General features: G+C 46.3%; 1 protein-coding gene across 7 annotated transcripts in view; it reads right to left on the bottom strand.

The window, feature by feature from the left end:
- Positions 1–2,545: 2,545 nt before the first annotated feature.
- The window catches only part of asap2a (ArfGAP with SH3 domain, ankyrin repeat and PH domain 2a), a 97,989-nt gene continuing 79,646 nt past the window's right edge, over positions 2,546–20,888 (bottom strand). The window contains exons 13-28 of one of the 7 annotated variants that reach the window (XM_064954090.1): positions 18,200–18,248; positions 17,700–17,866; positions 16,235–16,368; positions 15,146–15,240; positions 12,707–12,896; positions 12,053–12,138; positions 11,673–11,788; positions 10,836–10,903; positions 10,600–10,713; positions 10,224–10,470; positions 8,607–8,732; positions 8,151–8,268; positions 7,729–7,784; positions 7,452–7,531; positions 6,630–6,746; positions 2,546–2,981 (exon numbers count right to left, since the gene is read on the bottom strand). In XM_064954090.1, the coding sequence (XP_064810162.1) occupies positions 2,907–2,981; positions 6,630–6,746; positions 7,452–7,531; positions 7,729–7,784; positions 8,151–8,268; positions 8,607–8,732; positions 10,224–10,470; positions 10,600–10,713; positions 10,836–10,903; positions 11,673–11,788; positions 12,053–12,138; positions 12,707–12,896; positions 15,146–15,240; positions 16,235–16,368; positions 17,700–17,866; positions 18,200–18,248 (1,838 nt within the window). In that variant the 3' untranslated portion in view covers positions 2,546–2,906. Of the gene's footprint in view, positions 2,982–6,629; positions 6,750–7,451; positions 7,532–7,728; positions 7,785–8,150; positions 8,269–8,606; positions 8,828–10,223; positions 10,471–10,599; positions 10,714–10,835; positions 10,904–11,672; positions 11,789–12,052; positions 12,139–12,706; positions 12,897–15,145; positions 15,241–16,234; positions 16,369–17,699; positions 17,867–18,199; positions 18,249–20,888 lie in introns of those variants that run through there. The other 6 variants (XM_064954092.1, XM_064954089.1, XM_064954091.1 and 3 more) reach the window with 6 other exon arrangements.

Here is a 20,888-nt window from a genome sequence, read left to right on the forward strand (position 1 = left end):
GGGAATTATTCCATTTTATTATTCCAGTTTCAATTTCCCCATTTATTTTGCACAATAGGTTCGAGTCAATGCTGTGATCCAGAGTCAATGAGTGTGAATGGAATAGCTTCTCAGCCTTGGTTTGTGTGTACACTACTAGACTACACACTGAACACCAGCCGGAAAACAGCACGTCACCACAGTGCATTCAAAGACAGTTACTGCCACGGTCATGGTCTCTTATTTTATACATTTAAATAAACAGAATCTATGTACATTTACAGATGAACCATCCTATTTCCAGTGAGTTAACATGGTGTGGCAGATACATTTGACATGCGACGCCTCTTGTCGTCGTCTATCGTAGCTCATTCAAAATTGAGAGTACTGTGTCCCGTTTAAGATAAAACATCAAACATGTATAGAGAAGAGTTGCTCTGCAACCAAAGTCAGACATTACGTCAAATGCTTTGTAAGAATATTACATTTTAAAACACTCTTCAGTATATAGACCTAGGATATATAAAACAAGGGTGGTCTGTAACTAATGCTGGTCCCAGCTAGTAATCAAGTTGTGGACTATGGTAGAATTCTAGGCTGAGCACTATGAATCAGATTGAATACTATGGTAGGTGTGTGTGTAAGTGTTAGTAAAAGTAGTTGCATTGTCCTTTCAAGTGTGTCATTTGGTATTGCCATCCCCCTTACAATGTCACCTCAACGGACAAGTTATTTTTAGTACAATGACAACTATGTGCATGTGTGTCCACATGTACCTCTGTGTGTGTGCCATTTGGTAGCCTGCTGTCCACTACAGATAAAAAAAGCCACAGGACAGGAGCACTTGCCCCATGAGGTGCATAAACCCCTCTGCAGAGCTCTCACTATGTCCATGTCCCAATTGGCATCATATTCCCTAAATAGTGTACTACTTTTGACCAGAGCCACAGAAAGATGGTGGTTCACAACATCCATTTCACTGGTGATATTGATATAGCAAAAAGGGTAAGAAGTGCAACAATGAGGCATTTTATAAACAGAGTAAAAGGTGTCAGATGGGCTAATACAGTAAATCTAGCACCACACTGTAGGCCATGGAGTTGATGTGCTGCAAGTAACTTCTATTGTTTCAAGCTGATATGCATGCAGGTCAGCACACACAGTAGGATAGTGAGCCTGGGTTCTCCCAGTTAAATACAGGCCTAAATATACACCCCGGCAACCCCGTTGTTACTAAGGGCTGTCGAGAAATGGGGACAGTGGATGACCCATAGGGGAGGACTCCTAGCATATTACTGGGTTAGCACCATTTTTAATTAAGTTTAAAAAGTGGTGTGGTGGCGGGTATACACAGCCTTACACCCACTTTCTTTTGTGGGCATTGTGTGGCAGAAGGTATACGCCGTATCAATTAGTAAGGCTGATGGATCCGATCAGAATGTTGAGCTTAAAACGTTGATTAACTATTATTTCTTCACATTTTAAGCGCAGTAATGTGCACGTGGCAGTCGGGTTACACGCAAATGTTCCAAAACGCAATTTGCAGGGAAACAGTTCTAAAAATGTGCACTGCACATGCGAGCGGCTTCATAGACGGAGACATTTTGAAAGATGGGGAGATCTAAAGATGCAACGATTATTACGGGTTGCTAATATGACGACGATAATGCCTTTGCCTGATAAACAATGAAAGAAAGCGGATTTAAAAAGCCAATAGAACAGGAGCGTGGAATAGGAGGATGTCTTTATAAAATAATTACCTCCATGTTTATATGGTGGGATTGTAACTATAGGCTACTTTTAAGAATGTAAGACATGCCCCATAATATGACGTTTGAAACCTGGACGTTTAATAATTAAGGAACAGGAGAAAATATAGCAAAGCTAATCATAGGCCTCATCATCATCTTGTAGCCTAGATGGAAAGGCTTTCCCAAAAAAACTCTACATTTAATGTAAACTAGGTGCATGTCCATTCATGCACCTGTTGTGGACTTAGAAAACAACACAATTGGATGTTATATTAAAAAGTGAGACTTATAGAGAATTTGTTTGACTGAATATTTCTGACTCAGTTGACCGCCTCATTTGTTTCAATAGTAGTCCCACTATCAGACTACTAGCACAGTACAGGTTGGGTTTCCTGAACTGTTAAAGACCAACATGGGATTCATCATTTTTTGTCAGAGTTTTTCACACAGGCAGGCCTTTGGGATTTATTTTTGCCAAATTATAGTATACACACATACACACTTCTCCAGGCACCACTCCACCACTGAGTCTGCTTCCCACATTGTGAGTGCTATAAAGTTTACATGCCTTTGCCTATTAAGCAGTTAAGCGTTTAGAAATTGTTCACCCTTTAACCATGCAAGGAGATGGAATGTAAGCATAGACTATATTCACATTAACAATAAGTGAAAGAAATCCTAAAGATACACATTACTGTCCCTGTCAGCTGTCCTTGAAGAAATTTCTGTACAATTCACAAAACCGAAGACAACAGAGTGAAATAGTTAACAGAACCTTCATTTTGTCAATAATCCTCTAAATGTCGTGACCAGGATAAATAAGCAGAAAGTGCATTTTATTGCGAGAGGTTATCTACTACAATCATTGTTTTTTTTTATGTCAGATGGTATCAGAAGTCAAAACACAGTTTCCCCACAAGCCTTTGCAGGCTTGGCCTAAAAAGAGTGATATGACATCACATGACATTCCTGGAGTAAAGGGTGTATCTGTTGTCACGGCAACAGACTGTATAGCCAAAGCATTGGGCAGCGACACTTCACTCTTCTTTAGTGTCGGTGCAGGCACAAGCTTTGCTGATGACAAAGATAATTTTGCCACAGAAATGTGGGAATGTGGAGGGCATTTCCATGGTTTCCATTCCAGGTCCTGTGTTGACCTCTGGTGACCTTTGACCTTCAGTCCATGATGAAGTGTACAAATGTGACAGGGAAAACCCCCCTCCTCATAGGTTCTCCTTCGATGTGGCCCAGCTGGGAGAGAACAGAAGAGAGGCACAATGTAACACAATGATAATTGGGACAAAACACGTACACTTTTTGCATATAGTGCCTTCGGAAAGTATTCAGACCTTGACTTGTTCCACGTTTTTTTACGTTACAGCCTTATTCTAAAATAGATCAAATAAAAATGAATTAAATACACACAACACCCTATAATGACAAAGTGAAAACAGTTTTGTAGAAATGTTAGCAAATTTATTTTTAAAATACTTATTTACATAAGTATTCAGACCCTTTGCTATGAGACTTGACATTGAGCTCAGGTGCATCCTGTTAACATTGATCATCCTTGATGTTTCTAAACTCAGCAACAAACAAAAAAACATCCCTTTTTCAGGACCCGGTCTTTCAAAGATATTTGGATTTTTACGAACTAACTTCATAGATCTTCATTGTAAAGGGTTTAAACACTGTTTCCCATCTTTGTTCAATGAACCATAAACAACGAATGGACATGCACCTGTGGAACGGTCGTTAAGACACTAACAGCTTACAGATGGTAGTCAATTATGGTCACAGTTATGAAAACTGACTGACTCTGAAAAACACCAAATGAAAGATGCCCAGGATGGATCCCTGCTCATCTGTGTGAACGTTCATTAGGCATGCTGCAGGGAGGCATGAGGACTGCAGATGTGGGCAGGGTAATAAATTGCAATGTGAGACGCCCAAGACAGCGCTACAGGGAGACAGGACGGACAGCTGATCGTCCTCGTAGTGGCAGACCATGTGTAACACCTGCACGTCCGAACATCACACCTCCATCAGTGCTCAGACTGTCTGCAATCGGCGGAGAGAGGCTGGACTGAGGGCTTGTAAGCCTGTTGTAAAGCAGGTCCTCACCAGACATCACCGGCAACAATGTCGCCTATAGGCACAAACCCACCGTCGCTGGACCTGACAGGACTGGCAAAAAGTGCTCTTCACTGACGAGTCGTGGTTTTGTCTCACCAGGGGTGATGGTCAGATTCACGTTTATTGTCGAAGGAATGAGCGTTACACCGAGGCTTGGACTCTGGAGCGGGATCGATTTGGAGGTGGAGGGTCCGTCATGGTCTGGGGCGGTGTATCACAGCATCATCGGACTGAGCTTGTTGTCATTGCAGGCAATCTCAACGCTGTGCATGTACCCCAGATACTGTGCAAAGGAGCAAAAACAATAAATAACATGGGGATGAGGTAGTTGGGTGGGCTATTTACAGATGCAATGATCAGTAAGCTGCTCTGACAGCTGATGCCTAAAGTTAGTGAGGGAGATAAGTCTCCAGCTTCTGTGATTTTTGCAATTCGTTCCAGTCATTGGCAGCAGAGAACTAGAAGGAGAGGCAGCCAAAGCAGGAGTTGGCTTTGGGGTTTACCAGTGAAATGTACCTGCTGGAGGGCGTGCTACGGGTCGGTGCTGCTGTGGTAACCAGTTAGCTGAGATAAGGTGGGGCTTTACCGAGCAAAGACTTATAGATGACCTAGAGCCAGTGGGTTTGGCGACGAATCTAAAGCGAGGGCCAGCCAACGATAGCATACAGGTCACAGTGGTGGGTAGTATATGGGGATTTGGAGACAAAATGGATGGCACTGTGATAGACTGCATCCAATTTGCAGAGTAGAGTGTTGGAGGCTATTTTGTAAATTACACCACTGAAGTCAAGGATCGGTAGGATAGTCAGATTTACAAGGGTATGTTTGGCAGCATGAGTGAAGGATGCTTTTTTGCGAAATAGGAAGCCGATTCTAGATTTCATTTTGGAGATGCTTAATGTGAGTCAGGAAGGAGAGTTTACAGTCTAACCAGACACCTAGGTATTTGTAGTTGTCCACATATTCTGTGTCAGAACCGTCCAGAGTAGTGATGCTAGATGGGCGGGTGAGGGCAGCGATCGGTTGAAGAGCATGCATTTAGTTTTACTTGCATGTAAGAGCAGTTGGAGGCCACAGAAGAAGTGTTGTATGGCATTGAAGCTCATCTGGAGGTTTGTTAACACAGTGTCCAAAGATGGGTCAGAAGTATACAGAATGGTGTCGCCTGCGTAGAGGTGGATCAGAGAAACCCCAGCTGCAAGCGTGACATCATTGATGTATACAGAGAAAAGAGTCTGCCCGAGAATTGAACCCTGTGGTACCCCCATAGAGAGTGCCAGAAGTCTGGACAACAGGCCCTCCGATTTGACACACTGAACTCTATCAGAGAGGTAGCTGGTGATCCAGGCGAAGCAGTCATTTGAGAAACCAAGGCTGTTGAGTCTGCCGATAAGAAGTCTGTCAATCACTGAGTCGAAAGCTTTGGCCAGGTCGATGAAGACGGCTGCACAGTACTGTCTTATCAATGGTGGTTATGATATTGTTTAGGACCTTGAGCGTGGCTGAAATGCACCCATGGCCAGCTCAGAAACCAGATTGCATAGTGGAGAAGGTACGGTAGGATTCGAAATGGTAGGTGATCTGTTTGTTAACTTGGCGTTCAAAGACTTTAGAAAGGCAGGGTAGGATAGATATAGGTCTGTAACAGTTGCCAAGAGTACCAAGTGTCATGTCTGGAAAAAACCTGGCACCATCCCTACGGTGAAGCATGGTGGTGGCAGCATTATGCCTTGGGGATGTTTTTCCGTGGCAGGGACTGGGAGACTAGTCAGAACGGAGCAAAGTACAGGAAATATCCTTGATGAAAACCTGTTCCAGAGTGCAGACTGGGGGGGCGAAGGTTTTATCTTCCAACAGGACAACGACCCTAAGCACACAAGATAATGCATGAGTGGCTTCGGGACAAGTCTCTAAATGTCCTTGAGTGGCCCAGACAGAGCCCAGACTTGAACCAGATCGAAACTCCCCAAATACAGGTGTGCCAAGCTTGTAGCGTCATACCCAAGAAGAATCAAGGCTGTAATCACTGCCAAAGTACTGAGTAAAGAATACTGAATACTTATGTAAATGTGATATTTCAGTTAAATTTTTTATACATTTGCAAACATTTCTAAAAACCTATTTTTGCTTTGTCATTATGGGGTAATGTGTGTAGATTGATGAGAAAAAAAGGTAGGTTACTTTCTAATGGAATCCGTTACAGTTACTAGTAAACTCCCCAAAATTGTAATCAGTAACATAACTTTTAGATTACACAAACTCAGTAACATAATCTGATTATTTGTACAGTTACTTTTGGATTACTATCCCCCTTAAGAGTAATCAGCAGAACACCTTTTAAATTCTGCTTCAGTTGTCGTCAACACAGGCGCGGACACAAACAAAATGCCATTGAAGTCAGAAAAAGAGAGCGGAAGGCATCTATAACACAAAGTCCCATGGAGAATAAGTGACTAAATACGGTCATGTTTACAGAGGTGGCTTTTGGAAAAACAAGTTGCAGCTGGTCTGTATTCAGACAACGGACTCAGCAGAGGAAGGAAGGCAGGCGGGGGCGGGAGAGAAAGGAGGACGGCTAGAATGAGGTCACTGCTTTGTGCTGCTGAGGCCACCAAGATTTCCGGCACATGCTCAGTGGACTCTCTCTGGAATAGGCCAGATTTGGACTAGAACTGGGCCGGACTGCTCTCACTGCGTGTGAATGGAGACAAACACACACATCCAACACACAAAATAGTAGCCTGATCTAGAGTTGACACTCACCCACCACTCCTGGTCCTCCTCCCCATCCACCACGATCACCTCCCCCTCAGAGAAGGTCAGCTCGTCTGCATTGTCCGCCATACAGTTGTAGATGGCCTTCACCCGCTTGGGCCTCTGCTTCTGAAGAGAGACGGCCAGACGGGCATAGCAATATAATTACTAGAACCAACATTCCCATTCAAGTCAACCTTCCGGTGGCCATGTTGAGAGTGCACTGTCAAATTGCCATGGTCTCAGGGGCTTCCCTTTCTAGTCATTCTATTTCTACGCAGACAGGCAGGTGTACTTGACCGTTCAGCAGACAGATGCGGTCGTTTAATTTAAGTATCTAAACCGTCTTTCACTCCTTTGGAATTCTCGACGCCCACTTCCACATGGACCGCTGGAGGGTTGCATAGCAGACAAATGACACAGGACATAGTAACTGTCAGGCAGGGGGGAGTTGTGCATCGCATGTTTTCACCACAGGCTATCGCTGATCAGTCAGTGGTTCACATGGTGAGCCCGTATGACACAGATTGCTAGCACTGAGCTAGGGACAGAGATACGAGAGGTTTCCCCATCTGTCAAGAACGAGTGTACACTTCAAGGTTTCCCCTCCTACATAGCGTGACAGGAAGGAGGAAACACTGTTCGAGCCATTGATACTCAGAGTGCACAGGACAATAAGACCAACTGAAAAACAACGTCGAGATCAGATGGAGAAGTCCAATAAGTGCCTCTGTATTGTCCATGGCTGTCCAATCACAATCCACAACAGGGCAAACGATCATATAAAAAAAATATTTAAAAAAGGCCAACGGTAGGTGGAGGGGAACTCACCGGATAGGTCTTCCTAGGCATGGGGGCGGGAGGCAGCGATTGACCTACTGAGTTGTGGGGATATCCCGGCACTTCTTTAGCTGGAGGAGGAAGAGGAATCGACGACGTCGTTGTGTGAATACACAAACTGTTCCACACAGACAACAATCTCACAAGCAGATTGTCTGCAGCCGACCCACAGACAACACATCCAGTCGCAGCGTTTTTATCTGACTATGCGACATGCTTTTACAGGTCATTTACAGACGCAGAGTAAAGTTGATTTTTTTACACCCACCTGGTCTTTCGATGGACCCAGTTCGAGTCGGTCCTTTGCTGAAGCTTTTGTCGTTGCTAAAAAAACACACATAACCTCGTAGTCAGCTGCTGTTTAGGATGTGCTTCAAATCAACACACACACATTTACCCGACAGTGCATTTCCCTTCCAACAGCCACACAACTCAGACCCGTGGGAGCTTGAGTAGAGCCATGTGGATGAATAGTGTAAAGCTGTTTGTCTTTTAGGAGAGCTCAGCTTGGAAGTTAATGAAGTGGTAAACCAGAAACCCTACACGCTATTTTCCAAAGGCAAACTTGCTTTGTGTTCATCAAAGTAAAACATGCTGCCTCAGGCAGGGTGTGCCCCCCCCCCAACATGGGTGTGTGTGTCCAATGTGTGTTTGTGTGTGTGTCCAATGTGTGTGTGTGCGCGCGCTTACCCAGAAGGAGACTTAGGTGTTGGGGCTCTGTTGTGGCCCTGTCCGGTCCCCGGTTTTGACTGCTGGTTCATCGCCTCCATCATACTCACTGTCTTGGCCACAGGCGGAGGAGCAAGACCTGGGGGGGGGGGGGCAGAGAGAGATAGAGGTTGAAAGTGGGCTCTAGACAAAAATGGAGATAGACCGCGCCATTGAGGCTATGCTGTCACAGACGTCATGATGGCACAGATCTCTATGCAAGTTACCCATCTTTATGTAAACTGGGTGCTTTTCTCCTCGATGTCGTCTTTGTACATCATGTTATAAACATACTGCATGTGCCTTATATATACTGTAACATGACCTATCGACAATAACGCCATGTACAATAATTTACCAGGATTATTTTGATTACGATACTGATTGTGGTTATTATTATGATGTGTTCAGACAAGGCCTGGAGGAGGAGGTGCCTACCCGTGGTTGAGGTGACCCTCATGGGGGGTACGGGGGGGTGGATATTGGGGGGGTCTGAGGAGGACCTCTGTCGGACCCCCAGGTCTATAGAGCCAGGCTTCCACCCAGAGGACCCTGATGACTGGACTGGGGAGGGAGGAGTGGGAGAGAAGATATGCTTTGGCACCTGGAGACATGCATCGCTTGCTCTTTGGGGTTTATGGCTGGGTATCTGTAAAGCACTTTTCGATAACTGCCGCTGTTAAAAAGGGCTTTGTAAAAACACATTTTTCATTGATTGATTGAGACTTGACACCAAAGTAGAACACAGAAAGATAAGGCTACTCTTGGAATGAAATAGATAAGACTGCCCAAAGTCAAGTTTGCTGGAGAGGAGCTGCAGATGGCCAATGCTCTTTGTGGGGCAACGTAAAGTAAAAGTAAAGACAACACTTCGAAGTGAGTGAGTTGAATCAAATTGTTCAGCACGGTGGAATGTGAGCAGTCGGATGCAAAATTCAATTCAGGAATTGAACGTGTTTGGACTATTTTCTATGGAGTTCAAATCAATTTACAGTGATATGTTGGGTTATTCTCAGTCTGCCTCATAAACTATGGAGTTCAAATTGATTTCCAGTGATATGTTGGGTTATTCTCAGTCTGCCTCTCATCATGGACTATGGAGTTCAAATTGATTTCCAGTGATATTTTGGGTTATTATCAGTCTGCCTCATCATGGACTATGGAGTTCAAATTGATTTCCAGTGATATGTTGGGTTATTCTCAGTCTGCTTCTCATGGACTATGGAGTTCAAATTGATTTCCAGTGATATGTTGGGTTATTCTCAGTCTGCCTCATCATGGACTATGGAGTTTAAATTGATTTCCAGTGATATTTTGGGTTATTATCAGTCTGCCTCATCATGGACTATGGAGTTCAAATTGATTTCCAGTGATATGTTGGGTTATTCTCAGTGTGCCTCATCATGGACTATGGAGTTCAAATTGATTTCCAGTGATATGTTGGGTTATTCTCAGTCTGCCTCATCATGGACTATGGAGTTCAAATTCATTTCCAGTGATATGTTGGGTTATTCTCAGTCTGCCTCATCATGGACTATGGTGCACAGACTGAGAACTTTTTGGAAAAGTAACTCACTAGCTCACTCTGTTGCCGCCAATGTAACTGCCCATGCTCCCTACCCAGAGTCCTCTCTGCCCTTCAAATAGGTTAGAGCGCCACACAAGTCACCATGGGGCCATGCACTAATTAGAGAAGGCCATCTACACTCTATGACAGAGACGAGGCCAAATTGAGATTTCCCTCTATTTGAACTGAACCCATTGGGCATGTATTATAAATATAATTCTCCAAAAATTAGGAGGAGGACGAGGTGAATCTGGGTTGAAATGGGCTCGATGCTGGGGTCATTTGATATGGATCACGTTTATCAACTTCAAAATCAGGAGCATTTTTTTGAAAAAATAAATAAAATCAGTGCTCAAATAGCATTCACACGGATTCCCCGAACAAACTAAACTTGTTCATAGAATTTGGAACGTTTCGCCAGACGAATGTGGCTCTCTATACATGCAGCACCCACCTTGCTATCACATCAAAAGAGAAAGACAAAGCACCTATGTTTCGTGGGGGAAGAGGGGGAGCAGATGTGGGGGTGGGCCCCCCGGGCACGGGGGGGCTGGCGTCGAGGATGGTGCCGTAGGTCTCGTTGTTGACCAGGTTGGGCATGTACCCACCACGCTGCTTGTCCTTGGCCAGGCTGGCAGCATCGCGTGCCAAGGCAGCAGGGCTGGGCTGGCGGTGGGAGTTGGAGCCAGGGGTGTAGCAGCTGACCGGGCGTTCCTCTCGCCGGTGGGGGCTGGGCTGAGGGAGGACAGGGGTCAAAAGGTTATAGAAAGATCATCAATGTGTGTTTGTGTTATGTGTGTGTGTGTGTGTGGTGAGTTCATTGTTTGTATGTGTGTGTGTGTATAATCTGAAGTGAGTCCTCACCCTCACCTTCTCATCCAGGTCCTCGTCACTCTCGTCCATGTCTTCATGGTGCAGACGCCACTCGTACTCTACGTGCACGTGGACGTTGAACTTCCCCGCCAACGCCGTGTTCAGCTACACACACACACACACACTGACAGTGATTAATGGCTCAAATAAAGCATGGAGATGAGGAGTCACTCTCTATCTTGCTAAAGATGCACGTGCGCACACACACACACACACACACCACTCACCAGCTCCTCACACTGCAGGTGCTTCAGTCTCTTAGCGATGTCCAGCGGCGTCTCCCCAGACTCATTCGCTACAGGAAGACATCTTCATCCAGTCACTAAATTATACCCTGTGTCCTCCACCACTCGAGATCAACACCTCATAGATGAGCACTGACAAGTAACCCGAGACACAATTATCACCTCTGGGCTACGGCAGCATGAATTAGGAAGATATCTACACCCAACTCAACAGCCTGTCAACACAACGCTAGCATGCCTCCATCGGCTGCCAGGGTGCCTACTGCTTCGCCATGTTTGCCAACAGCCGCGTTTGTAACAACACCTCCCCGTCTCTGTAAACGAGATGGTGTGTGAAACAAGGAGGTTCCTGGGGCACATAAAGACACACGCCAGTCCACAGACCATGGCCCCCTGTTCCTTTGTCAACTCTGTTGCTGGAGAGAGATCACTAGCAGGACTCCCACACTAAATAGTCTGTCTCTCTCTCTCTCTCCATCATCTCGTTCTTATCCTGGGCCTGGTTTGAGCTGTTGTGACAAAGTAGGGTCTCTTGGAAAACCAAGGGCCCCTGGGAACTCGGCCTGACCAAAACAAGGCACGTTCATGTGCTTCTATGTGTGTGTGTCTTAATGTGTGTTAATAATTCTGTTTGGCAGTCGATTAGCTATAATTTCTAGAGCTATGAATTAAAACATAACCTGATTTTAAATGGTCGACAGGAATCCGTTTCTTGCACTACACTCGGCAACAATAAACAAAGTCTACACTAGCATTTTGTATCCGTGCCGTTTCCAAACCAGTCCTTCCCAGTAGAAGAGAGATGTAAAGTTCTCTTACCAATGTCTATGGATGCCTTGCCCCGCAGCAGCAGTTTCAAACACTCCATGTTGTCAGTCAGGCAGCAGTAGTGGAGGGCCGTGCTGCCTTTGGTTGTCTGCTTGTCCAGGTTCACACTGTGGGGGAGAACAGACGTCACACATCAGCATTATTCCAGCACCTGTTCTGAACAAATTCATTTGTTTATGCAAATATCTGTGGGACTGTGTTAAAAAAAATAAAAATAATAACTGAGTAGTTTTGTGTGACGACCGTGTTAAAGTCCGTCGTCATACGCCGTTGTGACTGTTCTTGACATCTGCTCAGTCGTTCTCGTGACATTTATGACGGGTCGTGTTTCTACAAAAAAAGCTCATTGACGTTTACTTTAATTCCCTTACCTGTTTTGAGTGAGGAAGTCGACGATATGGAGCGAGGTCCTGTCCACTAGTCTGACCGCTAGGTGAAGGGCCGTCTCTCCTTGTTCCTGCAACCGCACACACAGAAGATCCAAAATGGCCGTGGTGAGACCTCGGGGACACAAAGACATATCAGAGCCAAAATGGAGCGACGGACACCGAGAAACACTGGGACTTTGATGAAAACCTGCACATATGCTCCCTTTCAGCAGTCTGCTTTGCTATAGGCAGTAAAAACAGTAATAGCCCTGAATGTGAGCCAGGTGTTTGTAGTGATGGTTGATCTATTATACAAAAGCATTTACACTCCCAGGAGCAGTTGTTTTTCACAGCCCAGCAAAGAGAATGAACCAAAATACTGCCATTTGAATTCCACTACAGCTGTGGCAGTTGAGAGCACCTGGACAGATCAAATGTGGATGCACAGTCGTGTTCCCAATGTAAAAACCACCCCACCCGAGCTAAAACAAAGTCAATTGAGAGTTGGGGTTCATTTACACTACTGAGCCAAGCCGAGCTGTTGAGTGATGGCCTGGAAAGGACAATGTGGATAAAAAAATATCTGTACCAGCACGGTATGCCTGGGGTCAGCACGCTCGTGTGACATGGGGTATTGGTGTGGACATGCAGACTCACATGTCCATTGGCCAGGGGGATGGGCTCCATCAGGTCAACTCCCTCAGCGTACACCTGGATCAGAGAGAAGATGTCCCGGGCCTTGACCGCGTCACACAGGGTGTGCAGCTTGGACACCCCGTCTGGACACTTCCTCCTGGCGAAACGCTTCTCGGTGTACTTGGCTGTGATGAAGTCCTTACGGGCTTGCCTGCACCAGAAGGAGAAAGGCCACAGACATAAAAAGGGATAGTTCAGCCAGAATGTATATTTGGGTCGAATGACGTTTAGTAGTGTCTGAATGCCCAGAATCCATTATTTACTTCTGCTTACAGAATTCCAAATTAATGACTGTAAGCAGCCAAACCGACACTAGCAAAGCTGCTCTGCAAGCCGAAAAAACACTTCAAACTAAGTTCGGTAGTTGGTTTTTACGTGTAAAACGCTGAAACAGTCGCTAGAATTTTGTCACTAAAAACTGGAACCATTTCCTCATGGCGCCTCACAGACGCATCCGTCGCGTTCTCACAGCCGCAGCCGCATCCGTCGCGTTCTCACAGCCGCATCCGTCGCGTTCTCACAGCCGCATCCGCCGCGTTCTCACAGCCGCATCCGTCGCGTTCTCACAGCCGCATCCGTCGCGTTCTCACAGCCGCATCCGTCGCGTTCTCACAGCCGCATCCGTCGCGTTCTCACAGCCGCATCCGTTTCCGTCGCGTTCTCACAGCCACATCCGTTTCCGTCGCGTTCTCACAGCCACATCCGTTTCCGTCGCGTTCTCACAGCCACATCCGTTTCCGTCGCGTTCTCACAGCCACATCCGTTTCCGTCGCGTTCTCACAGCCACATCCGTTTCCGTCGCGTTCTCACAGCCGCATCCGTTTCCGTCGCGTTCTCACAGCCACATCCGTTTCCGTCGCGTTCTCACAGCCACATCCGTTTCCGTCGCGTTCTCACAGCCACATCCGTTTCCGTCGCGTTCTCACAGCCACATCCGTTTCCGTCGCATTCTCACAGCCACATCCGTTTCCGTCGCGTTCTCACAGCCACATCCGTTTCTGTCGTGTTCTCACAGCCGCATCCGTCGCGTTCTCACAGCCACATCCGTTTCCGTCGCGTTCTCACAGCCACACCCGTTTCCGTCGCGTTCTCACAGCCACATCCGTTTCTCACCAGCGGCTTGATGGAACTATCAAAGTATTCATACATTTACATCGTGTTGCAGAAATAACATTCTCACATGGAAGAAAAACATGGACAGGTTATTATTGTAATTACTTTGCCACCATGGCCTATTTATTGCCTTACCTCCCTTATCTTTCCTCATTTGCACACACTGTATATATATATTTTTCCTACTGTATTATTGACTGTGTTTGTTTATTACATGTGTAACTCTGTTGTTGTATGTGTCGAACTGCTTTGCTTTATTCTTGGCCAGGTCGAAGTTGCAAATGAGAACTTGTTCTCAACTCGCCTACCTGGTTAAATAAAGGTGAAATAAAAAATAAATTCACGAGTACCAAGGCTACCAAACCTCGTTTGAAGTGTTGCAGTGCTAACATCGGTTCGGCTGTTAACAGTCATGAATTCTGACGATGCTAATATGCTAACTCCTGGCCGTAGCCTGAAGTAAATACTGGATTATTGTAGATTCTGTAACCATGGGCCTTCAGACAACTCAAGGTGAGGGTAATTTGACCCAAAGATGCATTTTTGAATGATCCCTTTAGGGCTGTGTTTACACAGGCAGCCCAATTCTAACCATTCAGATCAGCTCTTTTGCCAATAACTGGATAATAATTGGGCTGCCTGTGTCAACACAGTCTAAGTGTGTCAATACATATATCTGATACTTACAACCATAAAATGAGCTTAGAGCTTAAACTAAAACGTTTAATTCAACTAGAGGGATGCATTAGGTTTCTTATGTGTGTGCTCAATTTTACTTGGGTTGTACACCGAGTCATGTGCCAACGACAACAGAATGCATAGAATTCTCTTGAGCTTAATGAATAAAAATGTGTTCAGTTAGTGATGCCTTCCTTATTGCTCCATCCATAATGAATGGGTATGAGTGTCTGTGGTGACATGTTGCCAATAGGTAACTGGAAGGTCACGGGCCCAACCGCTCGAAGGCTGCTTCCTGAATGTTACCATATTCCCTACATACTGTTTTAATTGTGACCAGAGCCTTCGGTGTCCTGGTCAAAAGTAGGCCACTATATTAGGGAATAGGGTGCCATCTAGGTCACCTCCTTACAGTCACCTTCAGGGGTGGGGGGGGGTCTGGGTAGGGGGGGCTACTGTAATGGGAACCTGAGAAGGTAGAGAAAGTGACAGGGAGACTGATGAAAGAAGGAGAGGATAGAGTGTTTGCGTGTGAGGAAAGAGCCAGAGGAGAAAGCAAGATAACTAGTGGGACAGAAAGGGGGGGGGAGAGGGAGAGACAGAACTTACATGTCACTGGCAGGGTTGGGTTTGACCACATCTTCTGCAGATAGACACGCCTCCATGATGTCGTTAAAGCCTGCATTCCCCACGTTCTTGGCCAGCTTCATGGCAACACACAAACAGGTAGGAGCTTACCAGAGCGACAGTCCATACAAGTGCAAATGAGCCTCCTATAGGAGGGTGCTACAGTACAGTTTATACTGTACACATTCATCTCATACTCCATTTATTCTGCTCTGCTACTTCAGCAAACGCTTAAAATCAAAATGGTGTGTGTGTGTGTGTGTGTGCGCGCTCTGCACACATTCCACCCATCTCCTTGTGGCCAAAATGTGAAAGACTGGGGCGTATTTGTTCCACCGATTCTTTTGCAAAACGTTTCCGAAGCGGAAACAAACGGAACGAAGAAGGGACCTACCTGAATTTGTCCAACAGAAACTCTCGTTTTAGTTGCAAAACTGAAAGTTTTTTTTTTTGCAACTGTTAGGCTAATGATTACACCCCCTGGCATCTTAACAAGGGCAATCATCTCGAATTAGCGGCAAAAACATTTCAGCTCCAAATGATTTACGGCCAATAAATTGCACCAAATTGATATTAGAAAGCCAGATGAAATGTGAAATATGCAAAGTGGAAACAGCTCCAAGCTTCTGTAATACTGTACTGTATCTATCCCAATGGAGCGCAGCAGAGGGTGGAGAGTTCAGTAGAATTAGGACATGGGCGTTGGTATACTCTCCCACCAGCAGTAAATCATCAGCTGCACTGTGGATGTGTTTTCACATTGGGAGAATCTCAATTCGATTTCCAGAAGGGACTTCTGACCTTCTCATCCAATGGGGTTTGAAAAGGAGGTGAGATGACACGAGGAATCAAGGACATGCTACTGAGATTCTCCCATTATAACAGCAAGAATGGCAATGCACTGGGAGAGCCAGTGTTTCCCAAGGTTTTGCTAACTAACCTAAGCGGATGTGCCACCTGTGTACTTTCCAAAATGACTGTGCCTAACCTCCCAGCGCCACAGCACCTTATCGCCATAATGTGAAACTAGCTGATGTGTGCTGAGCGTTCTAGCACAAAATTGCTTCTTACCAAGAGTTCAGAGGTGCTGAGGACATCCAGTGTGAGGGACTGGATCCTAGAGTAATGGACTCCCAGCTCCCTGTGGATCCCAGAACACTCAATACAGGTCAGGATGCCCAGGTTAGTGGAGAGCCAGGTAGGGTCTGGGAAGAAGGGAGAGAGAGAGAGCGAGCGGAGAGGATGGAGAGCAAGCGCGAGAGAGAGAGGAGAGCGGAGAGAGAGAGCGGAGAAAGAGAGGGGAGAGAGAGAGAGGAGAGAGAGAGCGGAGAGAGAGAGAGCGGAGAGGAGAGAGCGGAGAGAGAGCGGAGAGAGAGAGAGCGGAGAGAGAGAGAGCGGAGAGAGAGAGAGCGGAGAGGAGAGGAGAGAAGAGAGCGGGAGAAGCGGAGAGGAGCGGAGAGGAGAGAGCGGAGAGGGAGAGGGAGCGGAGAGGAGAGAGCGGAGAGGAGCGGAGAGGGAGGGAGAGCGGAGAGGAGAGAGCGGAGAGGAGAGAGCGGAGAGGAGAGAGCGGAGAGGAGAGGGGAGAGGAGAGAGGGAGAGCGGAGAGGAGGAGAGAGGAGAGGAGAGAGCGGAGAGGGAGGAGCGGAGAGGAGAGGCGGAGAGGAGAGAGACGGAGAGGAGAGAGCGGAGAGGGAGGAGAGCGGAGAGGAGAGAGCGGAGAGGAGAGAGCGGAGAGGGAGAGAGGGAGAGAGGAGAGGAGGAGAGGAGAAAGCGGAGAGGAGAGGCGGAGAGGAGAGAGCGGAGAGGAGAGGAGAGCGGAGAGGAGGCGGAGGGAGAGGGGAGCGGAGAGGGAGCGGAGGAGAGAGGGAGAGGCGGAGAGGAGAGAAGCGGAGAGGAGAGAGCGGAGAGGAGAGAGCGGAGAGGGAGAGAGAGCGGAGAGGGAGAAGCGGAGAGGGAGAGCGGAGGGAGAGAGAGGAGAGGAGGGAGAGGAGAGAGGAGAGCGGAGAGGAGAGAGCGGAGAGGAGAGAGCGGAGAGGAGAGAGCGGAGAGAGGAGAGAGGAGAGAGGAGAGAGCGGAGAGGAGAGCGGAGAGGAGAGAGCGGAGAGGAGAGAGCGGAGAGGAGAGAGCGGAGAGAGGAGAGAGGAGAGAGGAGAGAGAGTAGGTAACAGTGTCCTTAACAGGAACGACCTGCATGTGCTTAGTGGGGAAGAGCTATTTCTAATACAGGTTAACGACAGGCTGCAGTCAAACCTACATAACTGTCCCATGGGCATTCCTCATTCCCTACAATGTCGGTGTCAAGTGACCACATGGAGTTGTTCATTACACTCATAACACTGGTAACCATCTCTGTGAATAACCCGTACATCAATAAGTGACGTCTAGCACAATCAAGTAAAACAGTTCATGGCTCCTTCATACACTTTGTGCATTCATAAAGGCTGTATGATCCATTATACATAGGTGGTATGGTGTGTGTGTGTGTTGTGTCAAGCGTGTGTATGTATTAACATGTATGTGACGCCCTGTCACTCACTGGGAGCGCCGCAGTCGCAGCAGATGTCGTTGCCGGTCATCCTCTTGACCTCTCCCAGGATGGCCTTGGTCAGTTCCTGGACTATGTTGTTCTCTCCAACGTGCTGGTCCCCCTTAAAGGCATTATTCAGCGCTTCCTCCTTGCTGTTCTGCAGCACAGAGATCCATCTGAAAACACACACACACAGGGGGAGGGGAAGTTAGCACGCGTGTGTGTGTGTGTGTGTGTGTGTGTGTGGATGGGGTGAGGGCAGGGTCAACATTGGGTTAGACTAGAGGGTGGAAAAATGGATGTGTTAACTGTGAGAAGAGGTATGGGGAGAAACAGGACACACCTTTCCCCCCACACACACAAACACACACACACACACACACACACACACAACCCAAACGTGATGGAAACGTGTGGGTTGTGTGTGAAAAGACGTATGAGGGATAAACAGGACACACTCTCACATGACCTGTACACACACACACACACAGGAAGGAATACATACTTACATCTGACATTCTGGGTCGTCCTCGGCCTGAAAGTGATAGGTTCTGTCATCTAAAAGAGAGGGGGGGGCGATAGGGGTGGGTGGGTCAGAGACATAGTGGAACAAAGACCAGAACATGTAAGAGCTGAGAGCAATTCCATTAAGAGCCCATCAAAGCCCCAGGGTGACAAGACTGTGATTACCAGGGATGGAAAAGGAACAAAAAAGGACAAGTTCATGACAGTCAACTGCAGTACATGCAATAAGCCACACTGTCAACTACAGTACATGCAGGAAGCCACACTGTCAACTACAGTACATGCAGGAAGCCACACTGTCAACTACAGAACATGCAGGAAGCCACACTGTCAACTACAGTACATGCAGGAAGCCACACTGTCAACTACAGTACATGCAGTAAGACACACTGTCAACTACAGTACATGCAGTAAGACACACTGTCAACTACAGTACATGCAGTAAAAGTCCCACATCAAGACTCCTTGATGTCCTTCCAGATTCCCTCTGTCTACCCAGGGACGCCAGAGGACAAAATCAGTTAACCACCTAACTGAGGAACTCAATTTAACCTTGCGCAATGACCTAGATGCAGTTGCACCCCTAAAAACATTTCTCATAAGAAACTAGCTCCCTGGTACACAGAAAATACCCGAGCTCTGAAGCAAGCTTCCGGAAAATTGGAACGGAAATGGCGCCACACCAAACTGGAAGTCTTCCAACTAGCTTGGAAAGACAGTACCGAAGAGCCCTTACTGCTGCTTGATCATCCTATTTTTCTAACTTAATTGAGGAAAATAAGAACAATCCGAAATTCCTTTCTGATACTGTCGCAAAGCTAACTAAAAAGCAGCATTCCCCAAGGGAGGATGACTTTCACTTTAGCAGTGATAAATTCATGAACTTCTTTGAGGAAAAGATTATGATTATTAGAAAGCAAATTACAGACTCCTCTTTAAATCTGCATATTCCTTCAAAGCTCAGTTGTCCTGAGTCTGCACAACTCTGCCAGGACCTAGGATCAAGAGAGACGCTCAAGTGTTTTAGTACTATATCTCTTGACACAATGATGAAAATAATCATGGCCTCTAAACCTTCAAGCTGCATACTGGACCCTATTCCAACTAAACTACTGAAAGAGCTGCTTCCTGTGCTTGGCCCTCCCATGTTGAACATAATAAACGGCTCTCTATCCACCGGATGTGTACCAAACTCACTAAAAGTGGCAGTAATAAAGCTTCTCTTGAAAAAGCCAAACCTTGAACCAGAAAATATAAATAATTATGGGCCTATATCAAATCTTCCATTCCTCTCAATTTTTAGAAAAGGCTGTTGCGCAGCAACTCACTACCTTCCTGAAGACAAACAATGTATACGAAATGCATCAGTCTGGTTTTAGACCCCATCATAGCACTGAGACGGCACTTGTGAAGGTGGTATATGACATCTTAATGGCATCGGACCGAGGCTCTGCATCTGTCCTCGTGCTCCTAGACCTTAGTGCTGCTTTTGATATCATCGATCACCACATTCTTTTGGAGAGATTGGAAACCCAAATTGGTCTACACGGACATGTTCTGGCCTGGTTTAGATCTTATCTGTTGGAAAGATATCAGTTTGTCTCTGTGAATGGTTTGTCCTCTGACAAATCAACTGTAAATTTCGGTGTTCCTCAAGGTTCCGTTTTAGGACCACTATTGTTTTCACTATATATTTTACCTCTTGGGGATGTTATTCGAAAACATAATGTTAACTTTCACTGCTATGCGGATGACACACAGCTGTACATTTCAATGAAACATGGTGAAGCCCCAAAATTGCCCTTGCTAGAAGCATGTGTTTCAAACATAAGAAAGTGGATGGCTGCAAACTTTCTACTTTTAAACTCTGACAAAACAGAGATGCTTGTTCTAGGTCCCAAGAAACAAAGAGATCTTCTGTTGAATCTGACAATTAATCTTAATGGTTGTACAGTCGCCTCGAATAAAACTGAAGGACCTCGGCGTTACTCTGGACCCTGATCTCTCTTTTGAAGAACATATCAAGACCATTTCAATGACAGCTTTTTCCATCTATGTAACATTGCAAAAATCAGAAACTTTCTGTCCAAAAATGATGCAGAAAAATTAATCCATGCTTTTGTCACTTCTAGGTTGGACTACTGCAATGCTCTACTTTCCGGCTACCTGGATAAAGCAGTAAATAAACTTCAGTTAGTGCTAAATACGGCTGCTAGAGTCCTGACTAGAACCAAAAAATTTGATCATATTACTCCAGTACTAGCCTCTATACACTGGCTTCCTGTCAAAGCAAGGGCTGATTTCAAGGTTTTACTGCTAACCTACAAAGCATTACATAGGATTTGCTCCTACCTATCTCTCTGATTTTGTCCTGCCGTACATACCTACACGTACGCTACGGTCACAAGACGCAGGCCTCCTAATTGTCCCTAGAATTTCTAAGCAAGCAGTTGGAGGCAGGGCTTTCTCCTATAGAGCTCCATTTTTATGAAACGTTTGCCTACCCATGTCAGAGACGCAAACTCTGTCTCAACCTTTACTGAAGACTCATCTCTTCAGTGGGTCATATGATTGAGTGTAGTCTGGCCCAGGAGTGGGAAGGTGAACGGAAAGGCTCTGGAGCAACAAACCGCCCTTGCTGTCTCTGCCTGGCCGGTTCCCCTCTTTCCACTG

This window comes from Oncorhynchus masou, chromosome 32 (genome assembly GCF_036934945.1).
Source record: "Oncorhynchus masou masou isolate Uvic2021 chromosome 32, UVic_Omas_1.1, whole genome shotgun sequence".
Classification (NCBI taxonomy): Eukaryota; Metazoa; Chordata; class Actinopteri; order Salmoniformes; family Salmonidae; genus Oncorhynchus; species Oncorhynchus masou.